General features: G+C 44.2%; 1 protein-coding gene across 6 annotated transcripts in view; it reads left to right on the top strand.

Moving 5' to 3' along the window:
- LOC108151471 (teneurin-a) overlaps positions 1–21,949 on the top strand; it is a 148,304-nt gene that overhangs the window by 103,528 nt on the left and 22,827 nt on the right. For 4 of the 6 annotated variants that reach the window (XM_033387339.1, XM_033387343.1, XM_033387341.1 and 1 more), the window contains exons 10-12: positions 2,926–3,072; positions 3,140–3,347; positions 6,083–6,109. In XM_033387339.1, coding sequence (XP_033243230.1) covers positions 2,926–3,072; positions 3,140–3,347; positions 6,083–6,109 — 382 coding nt within the window. The remainder of the gene's footprint in view (positions 1–2,925; positions 3,073–3,139; positions 3,348–6,082; positions 6,110–21,949) is intronic. The other 2 variants (XM_033387340.1, XM_017280098.2) reach the window with 1 other exon arrangement.

Below are 21,949 nucleotides of genomic sequence, written 5' to 3' on the forward strand. Positions count from 1 at the left end.
GTATTTTGTACATGTTTACGCCATTTGCCGTCGCCGAGCCGCCCACTGCCGTGACACCATCGCTGGCTCTGTCCCGTTCCTGTTCCCTGACTTCCACTCCTATCGTGCCTTTCCAATGGAAGTGCGTTTGACAGTTTTGCCGCCATGACTTAACCATGTTGTTTGGGGCCAAGGAACAGGAGGCAAAAAACAGGCAGCAAAAAGCAGAAGCAGCAGCAGCAGCAGCAGCAGCAGCATGGATAGGGACAAGGGCAGAGGCAGAGGCAGAGGCACTTGGCAGCAATGCACCATGATGATAAGTAGCTATCGATTGACAGTGATTAAAACTTTTAAAACAAACAGTCATGTTGCAAAAACATCCACAACCGCAACAACCCGGAACGTGTGGCGCCTCGTCCTCACCCGCCGCCGGCTCAGGCATGCATGTAATGCCATTACATCTCTCTGTCTCTGTCTCTGTCTCTGTCTCTGTCCCTGTGTGTGACTGTCTGTCTGTCTCTTTCTGGCGATCAACATTTCGTTGACGTGTGCAAAACCAATAAAACTTCCGACGTCATTCCAGTCAGACCCAATCTTGGCTCTCGACTAGCCTTCGCCCTCCCTCCCTACCTCCCTCCCTCTCTCACGGCAAGGGCTTTCAATCGATTTGAGTGTTGCAGGCCATATGGGAGGGGGCGGGGCGGGGGTTTTGGGCTTTCCGATGGGGCACGATGGCTGAGGGGCTGAGACGTGCGAGTCACGCTTGCACGGGCTCAAAGTGCCACCCAAATACACTAATACGAGTACATGCATACGACTGGCTCTACCTCTCGTACTCGTATTCGTACGTATATCCATGTCTGCGGTGCTGAATGTATTTTTAGAAAGTACTTAACGACTTTCCCCCCTGAGATAGTACATACATATAAGAGGAGTGTGTGTGTGTACGCCTTTATGCCGCCCTTTGTTACACATGGAGTGAGTCGAGATTAGACCTTTCAACTGAACTGTATCGAACTGCAGTCAGTCAACGACTTCAATGCGCCGGAGCTGATTGAATTCGAAACAGAGATTTCTGGCAAATTACGCGCCTCTGCCTGTGATAGGGAGTTCTTTCTGTAGGAATCCGCCAAGGGGAAGACTTGGAAAACATAGCGATTAATGAATGATTCTTAAGTCGAGTCTGACAATCCTTCCAATTAAAGGATCCTTAAAGATTTGTAGATCTCATTTCAGTGCGGAGCAGCAAGGGCTGCTCAGACCCTCGACCATTGCCATTCCAGCGAGTGCGCCACCTACGCCCAAAAATATGTACAATATTCTGCCCTACGTGGTTTTTTGTATTATTTTTTGTTTCTGCAGTTTATGTTGCTTTACGCTCCCTGTGATTTTATTATGGATTGCAAAACATGTGTCGGCCTGTGTCGCGTTGGCCAGATTACAACATTTTTCAATGGCCAGACATAAAAAGCGAGGGATTTGTCCGCCAAAAGTGATAAAATAGGGCAGCAGAGGCAGTAGCAGGATAGGCAGGAGGCAGGCGTCAGGAGGCAGGAAGGGTGCAAACAATCAAAAGAAAAACAGAGACATGGGGCTGAGCCGGAATCAACTGTGAACAATCTCAGCGAGGACCCTGAGACAGAGACATAGGAATGGAACCAAGCCTGCAGAATAAACAAAGACTATGTGGGCTGTTTCAGAGGACAGAAGAACATTCTGTAGAAGATAGATATATCGGGGAAAAGCTGTGTGACAGGCATAGATCGATGATAGGCGCTCCTTCCCGTTCCCTGCTGTAACGGTTAATTATCCATTGGATAATCTATGGGTTTTTTTTACCAAGAAATTAACTTAGAGAACCTTCCTCTATAAGGTATCACTCTTTGCCATCACTCATCTTTGGATATCTACCACCTATCCATCTTAGTTTCTAAATAATTCTCGCAAAGAAATTTCCCTTGGGGAATTGGGTTTCCCTGAAGTTCGTGTTCGTCTCTAAGCCAGTCAGCATTTGACAGATTTCTCTGAAGGTGGGGGTCGGGCCCAAGCTGTCTGAGAGGGGAGCTGGACGGGCCGGGCCGGGTTTCAATATTTGCAACAACACTTGATGTTATTGCCAATATGTGTGCACAAACACGCACTCAGGACTCGGGACTCGGGACTCAGGACTCAGGACTCAGGCTAAGGGACTCGTAAACAGGAAGGCAGTAACAGGCAAGGAAGTCATTTTATGCGCCGCAAACTTTTTAACATAACGGAAGCTGGGTTAGCAGGGCTCTATAGGGACCGCTCCACCAGTAGCGGTGCCAATGCCAGTGCCAGTACCGTACCTCATTTTGCAAATGACACATGTCAAGTGACATTAACTTTGCGTCAAATGCTATCGTGGCACAAACAAATAAAGCCCAAACGAAGAGGGGTAAGGGAAAACGTGTGGAAGGAGCTGGGGAGCGGAGGAGAAGGGAAAATCATCTATCGTTAGGTTACGTTTCGTTGGGTTTTTATGTTTGTCGAACATTTCGTTGAGTGTTCGCTGATGATGATGCCGCCAAAGGTTAACTTTGCTTTTCTTTCTATCCTTTGCTCCGCAGAGAGAGAGAGAGAGGGAGAGAGAGAGAGAGAGAGAGAGGGGAGTGTGGGCAAACATTAAAATTATTTTTATATTCATGATGTTGACAATGGGGTGGAACGTGGAGGTGGTATGCTGGATGGATTGGGGGATTGTGGATTGGTGGAGTGTTCTCATTCAATTTGAAGCCCCACTCGATCTTCTGGAGGTGTACTCTTTATTAAACCGAAACACAAATTCCACACTGGAATATAAAGTGGAGGCTTATAATAATACGGGGGCTATATAATTATCCCTAGTGGGATATTGACGCAGCCGATGGGCGACTTAAATCAATCAAAAATCATTAATAATCCTCCCTTCCATCGACTCTTTAGCTGGCTGCGAGAACGGCTGCTCACGGCATGGACAGTGCACCCTGGAGAACGGCGAGTACCGATGCGACTGCATTGAGGGATGGGCTGGCAGCGACTGCTCGATAGCCCTGGAACTTAACTGCAAGGACAACATTGACAACGATGGCGGTAAGTGCGAGGAAAGCTGAATGAACCCCTTCTCTTCTGCTACGACAGTCGTTCTATCCGTTCCCAGATGGGATGACCGACTGCTCGGACAGCGAGTGCTGTTCGCACCCGGCCTGCTCCGAGCACATTATGTGCCTCTCCTCGAACGATCCCGTGGAGGTGCTGCTCCGCAAGCAGCCGCCCTCGGTGACGGCCTCTTTCTACCAGCGCGTCAAGTTCCTGATCGAGGAGAACTCCGTGCAGTCGTACGCCCACATGGATGAGTACAGCGAAAAGTAAGTGGCCCACCTTATCGATAAGCTACCTGCAGCCTGCAGCCCCCAAGGCTATACTATATATAGAGACCCCCCATTTATCCATATATCTCCATATACATATAAATATGTAGATATGGGTCTGATTCTTAGTGCGCAGTCTAGGCCCACAGGGCCACAGGGAAAGATATATAGATCGCATCTATCGAATGTAAATGCAGAGTAGCTCAAGGAGGTCCTTGCTTTCCATTGAGCGACTCTCGAGTTTCCTTCCTGAGTTCGAATCTTTTGTTTCCGTTACCGTTACCATTACCGTTTCGATTTTGCGTTCGCTATAAGTTTTGTTGGTGAACCGGTTGCAGGCCGCGGCATTATTCATCTTCCACCTCGAACGAGGACGCATCTAGGACGATCTGCCCGGCCCGCAGCGAGTGAGAAATTTTACATTGGAATTTCGTTTGAACTATTTCCGTTTCCGTTTCGGTTCTGTGTGTATTCTTTAAGCTTTATGGGTGCAATGAAGAGAAAAAGCTCAAATTATTTCCGTACATGTATCTACGTAGATGTGTGCCTATATATATCCGTATCGAACACCATATCGATCTATATACACACACATGTACACATACTAAATGTTTTTACTTTATGCTTTTCACCACAAAAGTTTCCAAAACAGAAACCAAAAGAAAACAAAAACAGAAACAAAAAAAAAAGAAAAAGAAAAAGTAAAAGTTAATTTATTTTTACCAATTTTTCAACTAAATACACTTCAAGTAGTCTCAATCAATCAATCAATTAATCAATCAAATTCCAAGCAAAAAAAAATAAAAAAAAATAAAGAAAACAGCAAAAGAAATAAAAAATCTTAACCCATTCACATTCCCACAATCCCGTACGCCTCTCTCCCCTCAATGAGTCTATCATTTATGCGCTAAAAATATGTTCAAATGAAGAATGAAAACAAAACAAATTGTTGAATTTTTGGCCTTTTCTTTTCTCTTGTTCCTCTGAGTTCCGTTCCATTCAATTCCATTCTGTGCCTGTATTACTTTCGGTGACATTCCTGAGTTCCGTTTCGATTCTCTCGGTTTTCTCTGTTTTCTCCTAAAAGAGTAGAGCATTTTCCTAGCTTGAGCTTTTTCTTTTCTTGCCTGCCTGGGAATCAAGATCAGATCGAAGAAGAGCAGAATGATGAAAAGATGCTACAAGCCCGAGCCCAAGAAACAATCCCGAAAAAGGAAAATAAATTCACAAAAATAGATTATTATTTAACCATTTAGTTGTTTTTCTGTTGAGTTACGGAGCTGAAATATAAGTGAGTGTCTCATTTCGATTTGATTCTTCGTTTCCATTTCAATTTCTGTAAGCCGCCTCATTTCTCTCATTCTCTCAAAAGAAAACTCAGAACAATACGAGAAAAGCCAAACCAAAATCAAAAGCGAATATATAATGATAGCACTTCATTGAGTATGTGTGTTGTCTAGTGTTCTACCTCCTTGTGTTCGTCTTACCCAAAAAAAAAACAACAACAACAAAATAATAAAAGAAAACCTCAACAAAATGAAATGAAACTCTATAAAAGATGGAAATATAAGGCAAAAAAAAAAAACAAAAGCAAAAAAGAGAAGTCCCAGACCCTACGATAAGTATATGTATGTATGATCACCGATCAAGGTCCTAGGTCTAACTCTAGCTGCGGTCGAAGACCCGGCTACCATTTTGGTAGTTTACTTTATATTTGATTTGCTTTCGTTTGGTTTCCTTAACCTTCAGATTACCACCGAAATATATGCTCCAGCTAGTGTATATATATATATCTATATCTATATAGTACTTGAATATTTAGCGTGTACTCTTTTGTTGTTGCTTTGATTTCGATTCCGATTTCGATTTCGATTTTTGTTACGATTACATCCTCCGCGAATACCTTCGCTGATGCCCAGACCGCAAAGAGGATTCCCAAAGAGAGGAGGAAAGATGAGCGATGAATCGATTTTGATTTACTTTCGTCTTACTTTTTTATGTTCATATCTTTCTGGTCAACGCGTGGTTTCCGTGTCAGTTCCAGTTTCAGTTTAACTTTCATTTTCGTTTCATTTCATTTCGTTTCGTGCATTAACCAACTAACCATACTAAAAACCAACCAAAGATGAAACCAAAACCCCAAAGATGTCTGCCGATCTCCGTCTCTGTCTTCGTCTCCGTATCCGTCTTCGTATTCGTCTTCGTCTCACCATCAGACTAAGTGTGTTTGTCAAATGTGTTTTTTGCGTTCGTTTCTTATTGTGTCGTTTACTGTTAGTTTCAATTTCCGTTTCGTTTCGTTTGGTTCCGTTTCGTTCCGTTTCTTAACTCTTCTGTTTACTAAGCTATGAAAGTACAAATCTCAACTTTAGGTATGCTAAAAACAAAAAAAAAAAAAAAAAACAAAACAAAAAATACCAGAAAATTATTACAAATTCTTAAGCAATATCAAAGTTTGAACAATTCGTTAACGAAACGCATTTTTGTCTTTTAATTTCTTTTTTATTGTCCTGTCAATTACTTGTGTACTGTCCTACTCTGTTGCTGTGGCTCGATACCTTCATGTTGTGTGCTAAACCAAACCAAAAACCAAACAAAAAATCAAATCCAAATCAAATTTCAACACCAACCGAAATGCATTTCCCACATGCAAATCAATATCCAAATCAAAAAAAAAAAAAATCACAAAAAACAAAAAAAAAATCCTACGTTTTCTACCCGTGAATTTGTAGTCTCTTCTGGAGCTCGTTCACACCTTGGTAAGTCGAAAAAAATACAAATAAAAAACAAAACAAAACAAAAAAAAAAACACTTGAGAATGAAAACAGGCGTAACCATTTGGGTTTCCCGAACAGAAAAGAAAAACCAAAACAAAATTCTTTGTTATAGTCGCATCTACCTCAGTTGATTCTGGATTTTATGTTACCCTCATCCAAACATCCAAACATCCAGCCATCCATCCATCCACAGAATGCATTTTGAACACGGCTTGTTTGTTCGATTTCAGTTCTCATACCGTAAAATGCATCCGAACCGCACACGAGACGTTTTTATTTGATCCTACAATATAAGATGTATATCGCATTACCGATCCTTCGATCCTTCGATCCTTCGCCCTCCCGATCTCTCCCCATCAATTACAGCTAAAAGCAAACCTTGGAATCCATCCTTCCACAGGAGAACCTCCAATACTTAGTGAAATGGATTCTCCAAGCTACAGCCACAGTTCTGCAAGCACCCAATATCGTATTGTCGTATCAAGCTTTCAAAGAAAGAATCACCAAAAGGATTCCAAAACGATTCTATAATATTGGGAACTATGATCCCCCACAATCCAATTGCGAAAAGACTTTACTTTGCTTTGAGCTTCGAATCATGCTCAACTTTTCATCGAAATCCTCCACAATACAATATTTCCAGGGCCAATGGTAGATGGTCCTCTGCAGCTGTTGCAACTGTTGCAAGTGTTCGGCTGCCTTTCGGCTGTAATTACTTTTCAAATGCGCCAGATATGCAGAACAGTTCGCTGCCATCTCTGTCTCCATCTCCTGCACCGTTCCAGCTCGTTGCACTGCCCCTTGCTTGTCGTATAATGCCATTTTGTTGATTTTAAATTACATTTTAACATGCGAAAAAACAAAAAAAAAACGCAGCGTATAAAAAAAGGGATCGAAAAGTCAACAAATCATTCATGTAAATATAACACGACAACAACAAAAACAACAACAACAACAAAAAGTAGAGTAAAGACAAGAACAAAAAAACATGTATAATGGAAAATGCATTCATAATTTTGTACCTCACTGATACAGACACACACACACTGAAACACGCACACACACACACACACAGTTGCAACCACACGCGCACACTTGCATATCATGGATATATTTTTTGCATATTTATTTGTTAATTTCCATCGTTTTTGTGTTTTTTTGTAGGGAAAAATGAGAATTGAAAATAACCGAATATCGATATATACGTATATATCCCCCCATATATATTTATATATATATATGTATGCATATACCGTATATATATATATATATATATATATATATATATGTAATTGTATGTGTTATGTGTACCGTGTCTATATGTGTATTTAGTTTGATTTCCGATTTGTGTTTTCCGTTCGCCAATCAACCAATCAACCAGTATTAACACTCATACTAACCCAGACCCCAACCCGAACCCCAAATCCATTCAGAGAACCTATTTATTCAGTTACTGCCCATCGTTTTTCCTCTATTCTACTCTACTCTATTCTCATTGATTTGGCATGTGAGCATTGCGAAATGACCTTTGGACCACTTTTCATTTGATTTCCTCGACGTTCTTCAGACACTCCACTCCAACACTATTTCTCTCTCTTTCCCTCTCTCTATCTCTACCTCAGTCACTGTCTCTCTCTCTCTCTCTCTCTCTCACCACTTACACCAGATCTTTTTTGAGTTGTACGTTTATTTACGATTGTCATCCAAAGTTTAGCCCATCACTTTTCCACACTCTCTCTCTCTCTCGTTCTCTCTCTCAATGTTTATGTTTCCTTGTCCTTTTTGGTTCCATTTTTAGTTGAATTTTGATCAAAGCTTTTTAAGGTAAAAATCTCATTAAATGTAAATCACTTACTTGGTTTTATTTATCGATTATCGATTAACGATTATCTGTTATCTGTTCATTTTTTGTTAACCAAACGAAAAATAAATTGAAAGAAATATGTATACAAAAACAGAAACCAGAAACCAGCAAACAGAAACCAGATACCAGATATCAGAGAGCAAGTCCTGATTTGCTCGATCTACCAGTTAGGTGTTCCCCCCTCCAAAAACCAAAAAAGAACAAAAACCTCCCAGCAGATCAGCCTCTGACAGGAGGAAAAGCAACAGAACCAATAACCAAAAGATATACAATCAAAGTCTATATTTGTGCGAAAAATGCAAGTAAAACGAAAGAAAATATCTATCTATATCCTTATATGTTGTCCACCCGAAACAGAAACCAACAAATATAACAAAAAAAAGAGAAAAAAATACAAAAAAAAATATATGAAAAAATTAAAGAAGAAAAAATATGAAACGAATAAAAAACATCCCAACAAACCCCTAAACGTATCCCTAAATGTCCTAATTGTCTGCGTCTAAGCCATTTGTTTATATGTTTTCCAAATACAACAAAACTCGCCCACACAATCGCATAAACCCATCCATCCATCCATCCATCCATCCATACATCCCACCGTCAACACAGAGAAATCTCCATTAAAGCTCTAACAAAAAACAATACAAAAAAAATAGCTAAATAAAAGCACACAAAAAAATACAAAAAAAATATGATGAAAAAACAAGAAGAAAAAAATGAAAAAAGGAAGGAAGAAAAAAATTCTTTAAAAAACAATTCAGAATGCAAATTATTTCATCAAATTTTGTGTTTCTTTTTTCGGTTTCTATATTTTAATTATTTAATTTTTTTCTACAAAATATCTTTGAACTGTCTATGCAAAAATGTGATATTTTTCACGGCTATTGGGCAAATGCGAAAAGCGTAAATTAAATTATGAGAAAACAGTAGAGGAAGGCCAACTTCGGCAAGCCGAAGCTTCGAACACCGTATTCCGTAGCCTTGTGGAATAGTGCCCTACATATCCAGTGCTAGTCTTAATAGATTTTTGTGGCTTGATATACGGAAAACCCTTAGATGAACTGTGGCCCATAATATATGTATGTACATACGCGTAGTGTTGCACCGGTAGTGACTGTCCTCTCGGTAAAGTTTAAACCCCCAACTAGAAGAGGGTATACAAATGTTAATGTTGAAAAAACAAATTTCATAACGTCCAACTAATACCCACTGAATTGATTAAATGAACAGGCTCAATGGGCTCCGAATTAATAAACTAATAGGCCCGACTAATTAAGTAACGCTTCAGTGGAGTCATTGACTAAAGACCACCGCCATCCATTTCTGGGCATTGCTCTGGCTTTAAATTGAAATCGCCTCTGGGAATAATCCTCCGGGATAGGAAAATCGACAAAAACCGACACCCTGCAGCACCCAGCAATCAGCATAGTGCGCTGTGCCCCCCCCCCTTTTTGCTATACATACTACTTACCTTTCATCGGCTCTGGCGATAAAGTGAAAGCTAGCCATAATGATATAGGATGAAGCATAGCTTAAGTATAGATTTAGACACAGTTACAATGCTCTATTTAACTTTTTATTGCAGCGCACGGTAAATGTCTCCTCCTTTCAGCAGCTTGTTGTCCCTGTTGTCCCTTTTGTTCCCGTTGTCCTTGCAGTCCTTGAAATTCTATCTTCCATCTTCCCTCTCCTCTGTTGCGGTGTTGCAACCATGCTGCACGCTCTAAAGAGTGCTGCGAGTAGGGGTTCCGAAGGGGGATCAAAAGGGTGTGGGTTTCAGGACCATTATCGCTGCTTGCTCCCGTAACTCGTAACTCGTAGCTGCTGTTCCTGCTGCTCCTGCTGTTCCGTTGCCGCCACCACCAAAACCAGCTCAACGCAATTACAAGGCAATGGCGAAAGAGACAACAATGCCAACCCAAAGGGAGTCCTTCATTCGGAGCCCGCTGCTCTGAATACTCTTCTCCTCATGGCTGCTGCTATGTCATATGTTAAGTTTTTTAACTTTAATCACACATCCAATCTTGACGTTCAGCAAGAATGTCCCCCACCAAAAACTTGTATATTTACCGATCGATTCTGTGGTGTCTACAATACGAACATTAGAAGAAGGTCCTATCTCTAAAGATAGGAAGGGTCTGTTAACAATATCATCGAAAGTTGTGGTGCTGGTCAGGAATACACGTGCCTTACGGGTGACAAACATCTCTTCATAACCATAATACCCTCTCCTTCTCGACGGTATAATGAGCAAAAAAAAAAAAGAATGAAAAGACTGGCATCATGGCGAAGAAGACGGATACCATCATGTGGAAGAATAGGAGGGAGAACAGATGATGATACCATGGAAACTGGGTGACTTTTTCTGGTTCTTGTTCTTGTTCTTGTTCCCGCTGCTGCTGCTGCTGCTGCTGCTTCTGCTGCCGTCGTCGCCTTTCCGATAAAGCCAAATCCAAGTGAATGTGATACGGGCATGTCATGAGGCGGAGCAAAGCTCCAGGGGGAAGGGTGCGGTGCTTGAGTGCAGAATGGAGAGGGGGGACTGGGCCAAGACGGCCGGCGTTGACAACGTCTTCGTCTTTGGCATTTGGATTTGCTTTGTCTGCCTCGTTCTTGTCGCCGCTTCTGCCGGCTATTTTCTTTTTACCTCTTTTTACTTTCTTGGGTTTCTTCATATTATTTTTTGTGTGTTGTGCCTTTGTAGTGCTCAAGTGGCATCGTTGAAAGAGCCGCGGGATGGGACTGGGACAGGGACTGCGACTGCGACTGGGACTGGTACTGGGGCATGTGGCAGAGAGGCAGGAACAATGGGCCAGCGCCATCAGGCGCCCTTTTCCCCCAGGTCCATTGTAAAAAGTTCTCGCTACTTGCAGCGGCAAATGCAAAAATTGTTAACAATAGAAATAATACAAGAAGAGGGGTCGCAGGGGCAGAAGCAGGAGCAGGGGCAGGGTGGCCCGAAAGAAAGCGAGGCAAGAGTGCTAAAGGCAGTGGCAGTGGCAATGGCAGGAGCGGGAGCGGGAGCGGGAGCGGGAGGAGCAGGAGGAGTAACAGGAAGTAAGCATAACCAGAACGGAGACTTGGATGGAGTCGAAAGTTGGCTGGCGGACGATGGAGCAACGATGTCTAAAAATTAAACAATAAACAATGGCGGAGCGACTATAGATTACTTCCTGTTTTGGCTTCCATTTTGTTTTGTCCAGGCAGAAGGAGGAAGAAGGACCTAGCACTGGTCGGCGGTGTGGGTGTGGGTGTGGGTGCGGGTGCCTTTTCTTGTTTAACTCCGGAGAAATGCGTTCAAGGATCTGGCCCCGTTGACTCCCGTTGACTGACGCCCTGATGGACTGGTGAGGTGTGGCCGGTTGCCCGTTTAAGTGGTTTCCCTGCTACTCCTTCAACTTCTCCCCCTTTTTCGTCTCTCTCTTCTGGATGTGTGTATGTCGGACACATTTGTGTATGCAAATCAAGTTGTCGGCGTTGGGGCTAAAGCTAAACTGATTAGTGTCAACTGGCTGGAAGACGTCAAGTGGATGCTGTGGAGAGTGCAGAACCGAGAAAGGAAGTCCAGATTGGAGAAGGGTGGACTGAAGAGCTGTCTAAGTCGGGGCATGGCGTCCCTTTTCGCTGCCATAATCTACTCCTTTTACGGCTCGTAATCGTTTGATCCTTGATCTTTTGGGGGGAAACGGATACGGATACGGAAATGGGCTGAGCTTTCACTCCTTATCCGACAGTGAAAGCAGTGAAAGCTTGCTAGCTGCCCGCAGTTTTTTTCAATCGGGCTTATCTCGAAGTGATATTTGTTGTTCCTGTAATGTCTTGCCTCTGGAATAACTTTCTTCCAGCCATATATCCTCCTCAGTGTTCCCTTGATTGCTGTTTTTCAGGCTGGGATATATCTCTCCCCTCCCAGCCCATTCCAGCCGATTCCGGCCCGTTCTGGCCTTTCTCCCGTATGTTCTTTGCTTACTTCGAAGACTTATGACCCGAGACACATGCATATATCCTGGATACATGTGCTGCACATCCATACATCCGAGTGCACATATCGTATATAAATTAAAAAGGCGCCATTCCGAATGTTTTCACAGTCATTGTCCTTCTCCATTGCTGTGTTATCAACGAGGCCATTGCCAGGACTATAGCTCTTCCTGCCATTGTTGTTGGTGCTGTTTGCTGTTATCGTCATCCTTCTGTGCCTGCTCCTGTCCCTGTCCCTGTCGTCGTATGAAAGACAGCATACCCTAGAAAAAACGACAAATTTACAACTTAACAGCAGAACATAAACCAAAATGAATACCCATATAAAACACAGACAGACACACAGTATCGGAGAAAGCGGTGTACGAGGGACAAAGGACATGGCATAAGAACTGCCTCTCGACTTTAAGACCTTCTCCCCAGCAATCAAACGCGGCCAATAGAAATGGCAACAAAAAACTTTCCAACAAGCTAAATAGAATGTCGTATGCTCTTCCTGGGACCTTTAAATGAGAAGATCTCTGACGCGGAATACTTTCGTGGCAAGGGGAAATTGTACACTACAGTCAGTACGAGCTGTTACCAAAGAAAGGAGGGGCTCTTGAACCAATTAGAGTGTAACTTCTTCCTAGTTGAGATTGCATTGTGCACTGGATGTGTGGTGTGTAGACTTCGAATCAATGAGAATGCTCGCTGGGAAGCCTAATGTTTTCTACATTTGGTTTTCCCTCAGTAGCTTGAAATAAAAATAAAAATTGGTGTATAGTCTGCCTTGATAGTTTATTCCACGAGCATATTATATGAATTTGAATAGTTCTGAATAGTATGGCCTTCTTTAAATTAGAAAACGTTCTGTGGCTTCATTTGATGAACAGTGCCGGTGCCCTCCAAATAAGAGCAGGGCAGCCATAATCTCCATGTGTATACATCGCTTGATCGCTGCCAACCTTATGCCCTAGTCCATATATCCTTAAGCCCCCTCATCCCACTGCCAGTGGTCCTCTTGCGCTTGACATCCGACGGGGTGGGGTGTTCGGTTCGGTTGGGGGGAGGTGGGGGAAAAAAGTGAAAAACCATAGAAAAATTCGCGGAATTTTTGTGCAGTCGCACAAAAAACCAAAACAGCTACAGTAAAAAAGAGAAAGAATGAAGCAAATATGTCGACAGGCCGGGACATGGCTGGTCAGGGATGGGGTCATGAGGAAGCATAAAATCGTTTTGAGGGTATGTGTATGTACCTATGTATATAGAGAAAGAGGTGGCCATAGAAGGGAAGAAAGAGGAAGGGAGGAGGAAAAGGATGAAGAGGGAAGAGTTGTAGTATAGTTTGCCATAGTTATAGTCTGCGGTCGACGGCTTCTACAATCCCCAGGATTCGCAGCCATTCTCCATGTGCTGTATACATACACATACAATGCTTGTGTTAGTGTGTGTGTGAGTGTGCACTCAATATAATTTAATATTTTTCGATAGCAACAACGGCAGCTGAAAGTAATTACTTTTATGTGAGATTAGATATATTTATGTGTTTGCAGAGACAGAGAAAATGCACACATGCACAAATCCACAAGGCGGGGGGGTGAGGAAAAGGACGAGGTGAGGAACTATAGAGAGCGGAAAGGATATAGAAAGCCCGTTGCATTGGGGACCCCACTCCGCGCTAATTCGACATCAGCACAAAATTTTTTAATGGCCTGCGGCGAAGCTTTTCCAAACTCACGGGAGAGAGGGAGAGGGAGAGCGAGATCGAGAACCCTACCACCCTTCCGCCACCCCCCCCACCGGCAGTCATAAGTTTGAAATGGGGCTGGGGCTTTTCGGGGGATCCACATCCGCATCCGCACCCCCCTCCAGCCAGGGCTTACATTTTCGTTATTCTTTTGAGGGTCGCGCGCCGCATTTAAGTGAAGTGCAAACTGCAAAACTACAAAACTGGGTTTCGTTCTCTCTCTCCCTCTCTTTTATGTGGAAGGGAACGCCAGGAAACGGAGGGGTACGGAGGGGTACGGAAGGGTTGGGCAGCGTCTAGGGGGTGGTGTGGCGGGGCTGGAATGGCTGTAATGGCTTCATATAACTATAAAATATATAAGCTGTGTGCCATTGTGTTGACTGTCCGACTGGCATGAGAAATGAGTGGGCGGCGCCGGCAGTTGCCGCTGCCGTTGCCATTGCCATTGCAACATTGCATGCGGCCGGTGCGGCAAAAGTTGATGAAAACTGTTTTGATTGCGGTATAAAATTGAGGAAGGCACCATCACCAGCACAGCCACCAGCACCACCAGCACCACCAGCACCCCGGCGCCCTTCAGGTGGTGGAATGATTATGAACGGAAATGGAACGACACAGCCACTCCCCCACTGACACAAAAATGCAACGAGGGGCGGAGAGTGATGGGCTTGAGGAGTTTGCCTGTTTCTTGGAACCAATTTCTATTTCCTATCGCTTCATTCAGGTCTTATCTGAAGCAAGGAGATAAATGCTAAATAAAGAAACCCTATGATAGGTCTTAAAACACAATAGCGACTAAAGTCATACCATTCTATATGTAAATACATATTCACCTATTAATTAGCTTAGAGCGGATGCAAATGTCGCCAAAGGCTGTCGCGTTTGCTCTACCCGATACTTACTCGTATTCCTATATTTTCATTCTGATGTTTCCCGAGCATCAGGTTCTTTGAAGCTTAAATGTAGAGAGCGCTCGTTTTTCTGGCTGGCAGGAAATCGAATAAATACGATACCTTTCATTAGGGGGACTCTAATCTTCTTAGGGACTGTCGACTGTCGGAGAATCTCCTTCTCTCTCCGTCTCTCTCGCTATCTCTCTGTGTGTTTGTCTGCTTCCCTGCTTATTTTTCCTCGGAGGCAGCAGTGCAGAAATGGAATTTGTTTTGTGTGCATCAAATTGAACAGCCAAAATGTGTGCAGGGTGGAAGATAGATATATGTATGTGTGTGTGTGTGCTCAAGGCATTAGCCGCCAGGTGGCGCCATAGCTAATCTCCCGTCCAGATGCAGATGCAACCGGAAACGAAACGAAACTGAATGGAATGAAACGGAAGTAGGATAAGGCGCGGAGAGGAAGGGAAGGGATGGGAGCGGAGAGGAGAGGAGAGGAGCTGCAGCAAACGAACGAAAAGAAAAGAAAAATGATGGCAAAACCCAAGCTAAATGGAAATGTTGGAACCAATGAATGGCATTTTATGCAGGCACTTGGTGGAAACCTCACAACCCCACAGCCCCCCCCCTTAAAGCGACGACACATGGTATGGCATTTACATATCGTCTCTATCTTGGACTTATGCCAGGCCCCCTCTCTGCTCCTCTGCTCGGCTGTGTGCAGCTTTTATGCAAATTTACAAAGTGCAAATTACACGCTACTAAAGGCTTTCTTTTGCTCGCTCTCTCTTTCCTTCTCTCCCTCTCTCTCTCTCTCTCTCTGTTATCGGACGGCGCGACGACTTGTTTGTTTGTGTGTATGTGTGGGAGCGTGTGTGTGTGTGCCAGTGTTGGTAAATGGCAAACTTAAAAATTCTATTCAAACTTTTCTATACACATGCAGCAGGAGCGGAGCTGCTTTGTGTGTGTCCCCATTCCAGGGCCCAACTCCATTCACACGCCTATCGTCCTCGTCCACAGCCGAGCGAGCCCTCTGCCCTGCAGCTGCTATTTATTTATAATGTGTATGGAGCTCTCCTTTCATCTTTCACTCCGTTGCTACACGTACAATGGGCAGGAGAGCCACAGTGACAGCCACAGCCCCGCAAGAAGAGTCCTTTATGGCAGCCCAGCCAAAATTGATCGATCTGTTTGGCGAAACATAGTCATAACACCTCTCTGAAAGAAGATCTCTGGCCATCATACGGTGTGCGGAATACACATATATTTAATTCAATATATGCATGGATCTATGGATATAAAAAACTCAAGCATATGTAGATCATCGGTTGATAATCCCAGCTGCCATACATATCTTTTGCTTAAATCAATTTATATTGATTCGATTGCCTCCTGATGGCAGTTCATTCACATTCATTCATTCAGACGTAATGGAATTTCGATAGTTTAGCCAAAACAAAAATATAAGGAGAAAATGCAAAAATCCAACCATTTTGGCCACTGTTCTTCCTGCATTCTCCTGTCCCTTTGGACAGCTCCTCTTTATCCCACTTCACTCGCTACTCTATATCTTGCTTGCTTTATTTTGTGCGCCTTTTAATGAAAAAGGGCGAAAGATGCAAAAAAATAAAATAGCAAAAGTGCAGGAAACATTTCATCAGGCAAACCAAACACACACACACACACACACACACAGGAGCTGGCGCTCCCCTTCATTTGCTAGGCCCTGGCACCTAGTGAGACTGCATCCGAAGGCCCCCTGCACTCGTACTTCAGGCCCATTCGCCATCTCCGGCTCTCGCTACATAAAGCACATTTATCGTGGTTACAAAAGCGTAAAAGAAATGTGTGGCCCAGGGTTCTCTTTCTTCGTTGCTGTTGCCGTGGCTGTCGTCGTCGTCGTCGTCGTCGGCGGCGGCGGCGTTGCTGAAAAATGTTTCAAAAACTGTTTCAGGCTAAATGAACATAAAGCGAACCACTCGGCTCCCCAGCCCAGACCCAAGCGCAAGCCCAAGCCCAAGCCCAGACCCAGCCCCAGACCAAGGCCCAGGACCCTTCCCAAACCACTTCGCCTACAGCTTTGGCTTTGTTTCAGAGCCATCTTTCGAACTGGTTCTGGCTCTGGCTCTGGCTCTAGTTCTGGCATCCTGCTCCCCTGGCCTCCTCGTCGCGGGCGTCATGAAAATAAAGCCAAATTAAAATTATATCCTTTTTTGTGCTGCTGCTCCTGCCACTGGCGCTGACGCTGGCGGTTAGTGTCCTTTTGTATGCACAAAAGTCAACTAAGTCGTGCTCAATTTTTATGATGGGAAGACGACCACGATGACGATGGAGACGGAGACGGAGACGCCGCCACTTTGTGTGTCGCTATAAGCCAAAATGGGGCAGGGGCACGAGTACGGGTAAGGGTACGGGCACACTGGCACCAGTTCCCATTCGGCTCGTGGTGCAAATGAATGGCAGGCAGCCGCTTTATGAATGGCCACAAATCCACCCGCTCCCCGGCTCGGCTTGGCGCGGCTCCTGTTGACGGGTCTGCCAGAGTTCAAAAAAGAAAAGAAATTAAATGCACTTCCTTTATGGGGGAGCTTCTCATATTTCGCTGCCCTTACGGCCACCTCCTCCCCACACAATGCGCTAATAATGGAAGTGCACTTTTGACACAAAAGGTGCAGTGGCGACAATGCCTCGCCCTGCTCCTGGCCAGAGTCTCAGTCTCCTGGTCTTCCTCCGCATCGGCATCGGCATCGGCAGCCTCGTTCTCGTCTTGCTTTTATTCCTGCTCCTGGATTCTGCTCCTAGTCTCGGCCCTGGCCTCCTTTGTCGTCGCCTTTATTGCTCATTCGTTGCAAGGACGATTAGTCGGAGGGGGTCGCCGCCATCTTTTGGCTGTTGCGAATGAGATTAGAAATTTTTGTGGCATTGCTTTCACTTCATTGGGGTCCCTCTCAGGGCAGCGGCAATCCCGAGATTGCTTTTCCTGAACCCTTCGTGAATGCTCGTCAATCTGCTTTTATTCCTTAGCTAAATGCTTTTATTGCGTCATAATTCTGAGTGGCCATCGCTGATGATGATGCTGATGCTGATGATGATGGGGAGCTGATTGAAAAGTTTTCCCGCAGAGATGCAGGGGGTCGTAATGCGTGTGTGACTGTGCGCAAAGATACGAGCACTCGTACAATGGAGGAAGGACATTCTATTGGCCTTTGATATCTTCTGCTGGAACGAGCAAAATGGAAGACAGAATCGTAATTTCGCTTAGATTAAACGCAGAGCTAATCAAATTTGAAGAAAAGTTCCCATGGAGATTGTGTTGGAGTAGTGGATAGATTATTAGTGGTCACGGGATGGATGGTCCTATCATAAGCTGGAGCTTGGACTCCTGAAATCGTTTTTGGCAGCTTCTTCGATTCAATTCGATTCAATGAACTCTTTCCCAAACTGAAACAGTTGAAAATGCTGGAAGCACCGAATCCCTCGTGTTATTTCTGGATTCGCTTGGATTCGCACACTCGAATGCAATTAGGCCACCGAATCGGTTTTCAAATTAACACTTATTTCCTGCCAAATATTGCCACTTCTACTCGTATTTTGTATAACTTTGAATAGTTGTTCCCACCCTCGCTGCCGCTCAATTGCGGCACCTTGTAGCATATTGTGGCACATAGATTTGAGTGCAGCTGGAGGTGGAGGTGGAGGTGGTGCAACATTTCGATGGTCAAAAAATCAAAGAGAAACGGCTCTCATAACCAAATCAAACCAATTCAAACCGAAACGAGACGAGACGAGTCGAGACGGGTGGCGACGGGAGAGGAGAGGAGAGGCGAAGCTAACCAAGGCAAACAAAACAAAATGTGCTGAAGACATTCGAGTGGGCTCTTTCGGTGGCGTATGAGTGATTTACCTGGAAGCTGGCAGCGGGGCAATAGGAAGGTGCAAGGGCAGGGACAGGGGCAGCATCATCAGACCCAGAAGGCCAAAAGGTTGGCCCAAAGAAACGTACGGTGAGTGGGAGGGGGAGGGGGAGGGGGAGGGGGAAGGGGGAGCGGAGGAGCTCCTGTTCCTTGGCTGCAGTTCAAATAAATCAAATAAATAATAAATGAAACGAAACGAATCAAATGCGAAATAAAAATCAATGGCACTCACCACTTCAATGAATTGGAATACACATACACTTATAGTCGCACACACACACACACACTCTGACAGAGGGATACTTACACACATGCAATTTGCTCCTCGGTTTGATTTCAAATAAAATTTTGCTTCATTGAATCGAATTGAAGCAGCAAAAATGAACGAAAGCCGTGGCAAGTGAACAGAAATTGAAGGAGGTGGAGGGCAATGGATTGAAGGAAGGGCATGGCGATATGGCAGGGGATGGGGATGGGCTGTGGGAGTAGGCGTGGCACAGAGGCAACCAGAAACAGAGGCAGAGGCAGAGACAGAGACAGGGAGAGAAAAAGTTGAGCAGGATTCGGCTTCGGGCCTCTCGCCATTTGGTCAATTGCAATTAGAAGTCTGTGAAGAAGTTGGCCACTCTTCAAGAATTCCAATGCGGATCAACCCGCCCGGAGACCATCACCATCCCTAATAAAAATGCAACAGTGCACATAAAACTCTGACCCACATACTGTACATTATGTGTTTATGTACACCCATACAGGCACATGCACACTCACACCACACACACACAGTCAGCAGTCAGGATGGAAAGATGAGAGGGCTGCCAGGGAATGGGTCCGGGTCCGGGTCTTGGGTCTTGGGTCTCTGGGAGATGGGAGGTCATCAGGAACAGCAAGCATCCATGGAGACGGACGGAACGGACCCTGAGGGGTAGGAGTGAGGGACAAGAGAAATTGCAACACTTGAAAACTTGAAAATGTTTTCGAGAACTTGCGCTGGCACAAAAGTTTAAAGAGGCCAACTGCAGTCCTGTCTCGGACCCAGGCCCAGGTTCACCTGACGACGTCGTTGGATGGATGCTCATGCCCATGCCCCTTCCCGTCCCCTATGGAAAAAGGTGGAGATCCTCCTAAACTGCACAGTAATTAGTGCAAACAATTGCGCCAGTTTCCGATATCCTTGGCAAGTTTTGCTCGCCCTGTCCTGTCCTGTCCCGTGCCATCCTGTCCCGTCGTGTCCTGTCCCTGACTCACTGCGGCATTTTGTTTCAAGGTTTGCCATTCGGCTCGGCTCCGTCGCCATCTCAAGAACCATTTCAGCTTTCTACAAGTATATTTATAGCCTCATAGCATCCTCCAGCACCCATTGGAAATATAAAGCATATTTCGTGTGCTCCCGTCTTTTGACTTTTGTCATAATAAATTGGCAAACTTGTAATCGGATATCGGTTCATTGTTGGCTCCGTCTGCGCCATGCAGCCCGCGATTCGTGTGACAAAAGAAAAGCCAGAACAGCAGCGGAAAGCAGCTCCGACAGGGTTGCCATAGTTTCTTTTGGGAGGAGTGCTCATTAAATGGAAATGCAAATGGAAATGATTTTGGATTTTTAGCTGAGGCTGAATGCCTGCCTGCGTGTCCCACGCATCGAATATTGAATGACAATACCACAGAAGACATCCCCCAAGGACGCGGCAAGGGCAACAGGGCACTTACCCCATAAATTCAGCCCGTGAAGAGTATCGCATTGCCGCCGATTGACAATTCAGCGATATTGTTTTGGAGTCGCCAGCCAGTGGCTGACCCGCCACATGCTTTTTGATTTACAATTGTTCTTTTCATCATGTACATTCACAGTTTTCGTTTCATTCTCTCAATTACCTCCGGTCTAGCTATCGCTAGCCACATCTATCGAATATCGCAGGAAATTGAACCAATCGAATAATGAATTTAAATAGTTTTTTCCTTAATAGTTGTTAATCAAATGCATGTCGTTTTAAATACTCTGATGGAACAGGTTGATAGCTCACGGCGGTATCGATGGTTATTCATCGCTAACTTACATTTGTTCGATGTAAATAGTGATTTATCGATTGTTTATGCTACAACCATGGATATTGAATGTGTATTCAATTAATGATCGATAACGTTAAATATTTTTCGATCCTAAAGCCTATTACTAAGATCAGAAAGAACTTCCAGCCGGCGAAAGCTGGGAACAACCCTGTTTTTTGGCAATGAAATCTGGGCACTAGCAAAGGATAGAAATATTCCATCAATTTTATTATATTATTTCATAGAAATATTCTATCTTTTGCTGGCGAACAGGCAGGAACAACAAAAATGGAGGGAAGCAAGCGAGAAAGTGCCAGCCGACTAGAAAAATATAATAAAAGAAAATAAATGAAATCTAATTAAGGCAATCTTTAATATATTATTGCTATATTTCTGCTTGCTTTCATACACAAATTGTACTTTAAACAAGCGCCTGTAAGCCTGGTTCCACTCTGCCGAACAGATTTTCTTATCCGAGTATTAGGTTTTAAGGCAAACAATATTTACTATCGATAAATAGCCCGAGCTACCAATCGAGCCCATCAACCAATCCTTTTCAATGCACATTTCTCCTCAGAACCCCACCGAATCGTAGTTCATTTGGTCGCAACTCCATCCGAATCCCACTCATACTATCATCCCGTCTCAAGCCAGTCCAAGCCACAGCTCACCTTTCCACCCCTTCACCTCTGATCAGGGTAACCAATCCAAGCCATCGATTGGAATTCCAAGCTCGAGACCTTCCAAGTTCCTCCTCTGCGTGCCAAATGACATTTGGACATTCGCTCCCCATTCCCTGCTTCCGATTTCCCTCACACAAGAGAACAGGAGGCACCAGCTGTACATACTCGCAGATACGTAGATACATAGATACCAGAAGAAGCAGGGGAAGTACGGGTACTCAAATTCTCCCCTGCTTCGGCTTCCTACTCATTTTCCTTAGACAATTGTTGGACATTCAAGTAATTCCACCACCGCCACACACACTGACACACCCACACTCAAATTCACATCCACACTCACATTCACGTACATCCAACTTTCAATAACTGAATTATCCCTCCGCCCGAAAAACGCTTTGAGATTTTCCCACAAAGAACTTCCCAGCCACACAGAACAGACAAAGATACATATGCAGATACAGATACAGATACCATGTAGAGAACGCACTCCTACTCCTCCATACATAGCTCATGTGACAAGGCCCATTCCATTCTATTCACCCCTGTCTCTATCTCTCTCTCTCTCTCTCACTCTCTCTTTCTATACATACATATACTCGTATACAATATATATATATATATACCTAGACCTATACATATGCATACTCGTACCAAGAAACAGATAAAATATTTTAAATATCTTTATATAAATATTTCTTCAAATTATTGCATACTTTGA

This window comes from Drosophila miranda, chromosome XR (genome assembly GCF_003369915.1).
Source record: "Drosophila miranda strain MSH22 chromosome XR, D.miranda_PacBio2.1, whole genome shotgun sequence".
NCBI lineage: Eukaryota > Metazoa > Arthropoda > Insecta > Diptera > Drosophilidae > Drosophila > Drosophila miranda.